This window comes from Balaenoptera acutorostrata, chromosome 6 (genome assembly GCF_949987535.1).
Source record: "Balaenoptera acutorostrata chromosome 6, mBalAcu1.1, whole genome shotgun sequence".
In the NCBI taxonomy this organism is placed as follows: domain Eukaryota; kingdom Metazoa; phylum Chordata; class Mammalia; order Artiodactyla; family Balaenopteridae; genus Balaenoptera; species Balaenoptera acutorostrata.
Window position 1 is genome coordinate 89,536,438 of NC_080069.1, and position 6,000 is coordinate 89,542,437.

A 6,000-nucleotide genomic window follows, 5' to 3' on the forward strand; every position below is an offset into this window, starting at 1 on the left:
AAACTGGGACTTGCCAGGGACTTGACTGTACCAGGGAAGCCAGGGCATCTCAGAGGTCACACACACACACACACACACACACACACACACACACACTCCAACTCTAAAACATAAAATAGCCACCTCATCTCAGCTATTCCCCCCCAGCACTCAACTACTATCCAGGTTCATGCACAGTATCTGAAATAGAGGGGAAAACACTACCCATAACATAACCTATTTCTTAAAAACTGCCAAAGCTATTCACTGAAGTTTACCATGAGAGTCCAAATTGAATATTTCCCCAAATTTTCAAGTTCAGGCTGATTTCAAGGGGAAAAAAAAACATTTTATAGGTGACGACAGTACTTAATTCTAGTTCTAAGCTGAATTTCTTTTTTGATTTTCAAAATGAGCTTTAAACAGTTTTAATTGTTCTAAAACACTCCAGACATAAGAAAAAGGAAAACCATCTCGAATAGAATTTTATAGTTAAGAACACAACTGCATAGTTCATCTAAAACAAAAAGACTACAGCCACCCCTAGTCAAGGGGCTTAAGAAAGCTTTGTTCTGGGGTTGGGGGCTCCTAATAAAAAAGAGTTGTATGGATCTTTCAATAATAAGCTGGATTTAAGAGGCAAGTAAATTGAAAATTGGTACAAGCTTATCTGAGAGGACAAAAAGGAAGCTAAAAGCACCTAGCGCACTTTTGAGATAACCTATTAGTCAGGCATTGGAGCCATCTGTAATGGCCTGTTCCCTATACTACTGGCAATTTAAATTTTCTGCCCAAAACACAGTGGCAAACTTCAGAGACCTTAAATTCCAAAAGCAGTCCTGCAGGACATTTGTGAGCTTTGGGGACTGTTTGTGTCATGGAAAAAAACCTAAGGGTCAGACACTCTAGGTGACAGCAGGTCCCCATACCCTCTAGTCTTGACCTCAAAGGCCAGGCTACCAATGCTCTTGCAGAGTCTGATCCACATATCCACAGCTGACACCAGACCCAGGATGACCTGGGGGCCCCCTATGTCCCTCAACTTCCTGGAAAGGCCCCCAAACCCACTTGGCCCTCTGCTTCTCTCCCAGTCCTATCTATTAGAGCATGTCAAGGGTGGTGGGTTGGTGATTTAAAACTGAAGTCTGAGAAGGCAATGTCTCTCACTTACCCCAAGACTGGAAAGAAGTGAAACCAGAAACCCGAGAGAAGGGAGGCAAGAGGACAGGGAAAGAAATCAGGAAAAGAGATGTGAGGGCAAGTGTACAAAGAGCGGGAACTCAATGAAATGAGACACACAGCAAGGAGAGAGAGCCTGGAAGGGAAGCCTCAGGTTAGAAATGAAGAGGAGGAGAAAAAGGAATGGATTGGCCAGAACGGGGAGAAGAGAAAGGAAAGAAAGGTAAATGTGGTGTACAGTGGGAGGCAAGAGGAGAGAAGAGAAAAACGGAGGAAGCCCAGCATGGGGGCATTTGGAAGACAGGGGACATCTGTGGAGGGGGACCTTTGTTTTCTGGGACCCCAGCTCCAACCCTGCACTTCTTCAGAGAAGCCAAGTCCCATCCTCTACTTCCTACGGACTCCAGCTGAGTGAGGGTTCATTACGTGGGAGGTGTTGGGGGGAGACATGGACTCAGCTACACTTTTTAGGGTCAAGTAGAATTTACAGAGACTGACACAGAGACAGATGCAAACAAATCAAGGCAAAGACCAGGAAACAGACACGCAGATACAAGAGAAACACAGCCCCGCCTCCACAGGGCAAACAGAGCAGGGTTTGGAGGAGGGGAGGGCAGGGGAGAAGGGTTGAATTGCAGATGCCCCTGGGGCCTTTGTGGCTTTGGTCTGGAAGGGGCTGGACTCCACAGATGCTCCTCAGGCCCTGATAAGGACATGCTGCCCACCAGGGCCCCCCCTGTCCACAGCCCCAAAGACCACACCTGGGCATAGCGTCTTGGGGAAAGGGTCTGTGCTGACTCAGTGGTAGATTCAACTCCAGGATCCACAGGGTCATTGAAGTTCCCCCTATTGACATCAGAGAGGATGACTGAAGGGACACACAAACATGCAAACAGGAACACAGGAAAGGCAGGGATGAAATCTCCTTAATGGACTCTGACAGACAGGTGCCGGCACATATGGACAGTGGGGCCATGGATACAGACATAGTTAAACCAGACAGATAGTGCCTTGCACTTGTGTGCAGCCACCCAGAGGTCCACTGCCCACTCTCTGGAATCTGAGTCCCTCTCTCTCCCCTTCTGTGAATCCTCAAAAGACTGCCTCCAGCTTTGTCCATGTGAACTTCCTGTCAGTCCTTTTGTCTGTCTGACCTCGAGATCATACTCTGTAAAATAGGTGTAGCTGAAAGTTTAGAAGACACTCAGGGAGGAGACTGGGTATAAAGGTGCTTAATAACTGGTAACTATAGCTGGGGGTGGAGGCAACAGAACTCAGAAGCCCATATCCTGGCGATGCCTGCCCCTCCCCCTACACCACCTCCCCACAGAAGCCACCCTCTAGTGGGGGAGAGGGGAAAGGAGCTGGAGGAAGAAACTGACCAGGGCCAAGAAGGAAGATGAGAAGGTGGGACATGGTCTGAGTCCCTACTAACCAGGCAACTTCTCAGGATCTACTGTGCACCCCTCCACTCAATCTCCAACAAATTGGGGCCTACATTGTGCAAGCAAATAGCTTTGGGCGTCAGAACCAAGGGCACTTCCAGAGAAGGCAGCTCTGGAAGCTAGGCAGGCCGGGGCCAAGCCCCCACCATGCTGCAAGGGAAATTGAAAACAGAAGGAGGGAGTACTTCTCAAGGAGGGGGCAGATGAGAGCTGGGACAAGGAGGGACAGAGACAGGCATTAGCGGTTGGCTAACCCGCACCTGGAAGGAGCTGCCTTCTTCAGCCTCATGCACAGTCATGGGACCACCAGTTCTGATGTGACCTCCCCAAGGGCTGGGGCACAACCTCTGGGCCACCAGGCTCTGTGCAGAAGGAAGCAGTGAGCGGATCCCTGCAGGCGAGGATAGAAGCGCAAGGGCAGCCCTCCTCATTTTGTCCTCAAATCGCTCCTTGACTAAGCTAAGGGCTTGGTCACCTCTCAGAGTACTGACCCCAACTCCTTTGCTTTCTGGCTCACTGTGCGAGATCAGAGCCTCCCCTGAGCCGGGCTAAGTCTGCACAGGAGACGGCTGCTGGGGGCGCTGGGGTCACCACGGACTGGAAACCGTTTTGGCATAGGCCCCAAACGGTGAGGAATCGTTTGGGCTGGAATCCGAGAAATCGGCTTCTCTCCACAAATCTCTCCACTGCTTTGGTGGATGATCTCGGACTCGTGAAACTGACACAAAGAGAAACTGACTTGCCCGCAGCCAGCCCAGCAGCTTAGATCAGCATTTCCCTGCCTACCAGGCAGTTCGGCCCTCCGGGGCAGAAACGGACATATTCGCCCGGGGAGCTCGCCTTCTCTCCAGCCGGGTCTCTGCTGCCTTTGTTAAATAGGGGATCCAAGGCTAAGTAAGCAGGATCCTGGGCTGTCTGAAGCTTTGGGGAGGGCTCCCAGCGCAGAAGCAATTCCCGGACCGGAGGTCCGTGGGGGCCCGAGCTGGGCACCCGGCTGGATGCGGCCGAAGCCTGGCGCCTTGCTCCAGCCCAGCTGTGCAGCGCTCAGAAGGAAAATACGATTCGTTCCACTTGGAATTTCCTCGAAATCTCCGAATCTAATCCGGCGTTAACTCACCGTGAGAGGACCGCTCATCTCACAGGAGGGTGTACTAACGGGTGAACTGGCGGATCCCGACGGGTCAGGCAGCCGGCCAGCCTCGCCTGCGCCCAAAATGACCCTTCCCGTCTCCTACACACGCGGTGTCTTTCAGAAGGCGAGGGTGCCTGTATGGTGACTAATTGGCTTCTTCTTCTTGATTTTTTTTTTTTTTTAAAGGGGAGAAGCCATCATGAGGCAAGCGTCCTGCAGAGGACTTGATAGTGTCTTTAAGGGTCTCTGTATGAACTGGAGGCTTCTAAGCAGAAGCTCAGCTCAGGGACGGCTACTTCGTTGATTTTTCAAATCCCACTCCTCAACTCCAGGATGCCTTTGGAGCTCTGGACCTGGTGTCCTCGCTTAGCTCTCAACCTCTTCCTCCACACATACAAGCACACAGGCACTTTTGGGGCCCCACTGTCCCTCCAAGCCCCAGTTTTAATCAGCCCCACCGCTGAAAAAGGCGCCGTCGGGATCCGGGTGTGGGGCGCTGTCTGAGACTCAGAATGACCTCTCCCTACAACTTCGTGCCCTCCAACTGGCCCGGCCCAAAGCCCTCTCCGGGTCCGAGTCAGGAATCTCCCGGCACGCTGAGATGTTGCTGCCGGAGCCCCGGAAAGACTGCAGCTCGCTGCCTACACTACCGGTTGCTGGAGGCGGGATTCCCGGTGCCAGGTGCTCCGGCCTGGTCGACCAGGAGTTTTGCTCCACATCCCCTGCCTGGAAGCCCTGCACTTTGCAAACTTGACTGCGCGGCCACAAAAGTCCTGGGTCCTCCCGTCCTTAGTACCTGCCCCGCGGTCCGGCACCCCCAACCCCGTCCCGGCGGGAGAGTGAGAGAAGCGAGCTCGCCGCCTACTTACTATGCATGGATGCAAACGGGTCGTGCTTACAGTGTATTTCCATCGGGGCGCTCCAGACTGCAGGCCGGCCCACGCTGCCGCCTCCCGGCGCCAAGGGGCTGCCCAGCGAGGCTACGGAGCCGCGCCGCCAGGCCGGGAACTGTGCGAGCTGGGCTCAGAAAGCACTGCTGGAGCTTCTGTTCCTCTCTCAGACCCGCTCTGCCGGAGATCGCCGAGAGCTGCGCCTAGAGGCGGGAAACGGCGCTAGTACAGTCCGGCTGGGAGCGGTGCGCCCAACTCCTGGTGGCTTCCCTCCCGGGCTGGCTCAGGCGTCGGCTCCGCACCCGGCCCGGGGTAGCTGCGGCCAAGGCGCCCGCAGCTTCGGGGGCATAGTTTAGGGGCCCGCCTCCGGGACGGCCTGGAGCCCCCCCGCCTCCTGTAGGAGCGGCTCTAAGGAGGCCTGTGGGACACACAGCCCTTGGCTTCACTCGGGCGGCAGCGAGGCCCGCGGGCTGCCAGGCTGGTTCCGCGGCCTCGCTGCCTCTGGAGTCTCTCCTCGATCCCTCGGTCCCCACCGGATCCTTTCCCTTTCTGCTTCTTTGAGTCTCTGGGGCTCGGACTTGCCGCTTCAGCTCTTCTCCACCCGGCTCTCCGACGTCTCGGACGAAGTTGCAAAGAACTTCCTCTCTGGCGGCGCTGGGGTCCTGGCGGGTTCTGAGACGCTTACGCCACTGAGGTTGGGGCCAAGACTCTGGAGTCCCCGGGAGCCTGCAGCCCTCACACCCTGGGACCCACTGCCTTCAAAGTTCCCGCGGCCCCCGCTGCTCCCTCATCGCCGGGACCAGGAATGGGGACAACAGCGACGATCTCCTCCTCGCCTGAGTATCTGCCTCGCACCCACCAACTCTTCGAGCTTCCGCTGCCTTCTCTCGGGGGTCTGGTTCGACTGTCTTTCAGTTGCCTCTTCCGGGACGGCCGCCACGCCTGCCCCAGGCGTAGAGCGAGGGACAGAGAAGAGAGCGAAAGGTCCCCTAGACCAAGGCCGCCGGGACTGCCGGTGCAGAGATGCAGCCTCTATCTGCTTTGACTCCCAGCGTTGTCGCCGCAGCCGCAGTCGCCGCCGCCGGCGCTAGCCCTCCGCCTGTTCGGCGCGCACAGTGCGCCACCGCGCCGCCCCGGAGCCGCTTTCAGGACCCGCTGCGTGTGGACAGCGCCGCCCGGGGCTCAGCCTCCCTCCGGGCGGGGGCGGGGGCGGGGCGGGGGCTAACCTGCCAATCACGCTTTATCAAGCCAGTCAGAGCGGTGGCAGCCGGCTCTGACCCGAGACACCGCCCCATTGGCTGAGCAACCGGCGGGCTCCGCCTGATTAGCCGATACCTGGGCAATGGGAGAGAATGGGGGGCGGGGCCCAGGCGGC

At 56.1% G+C, this 6,000-nt stretch overlaps 1 protein-coding gene across 1 annotated transcript in view; it reads right to left on the reverse strand.

The window, feature by feature from the left end:
* Nucleotides 1–4,647, reverse strand: part of PAX5 (paired box 5) — a 177,734-nt gene extending 173,087 nt beyond the window's left edge. Inside the window, exon 1 of the mRNA XM_007197009.1 lies at nt 4,605–4,647. Coding sequence (XP_007197071.1) covers nt 4,605–4,647 — 43 coding nt within the window. The remainder of the gene's footprint in view (nt 1–4,604) is intronic.
* Nucleotides 4,648–6,000: the final 1,353 nt, after the last annotated feature.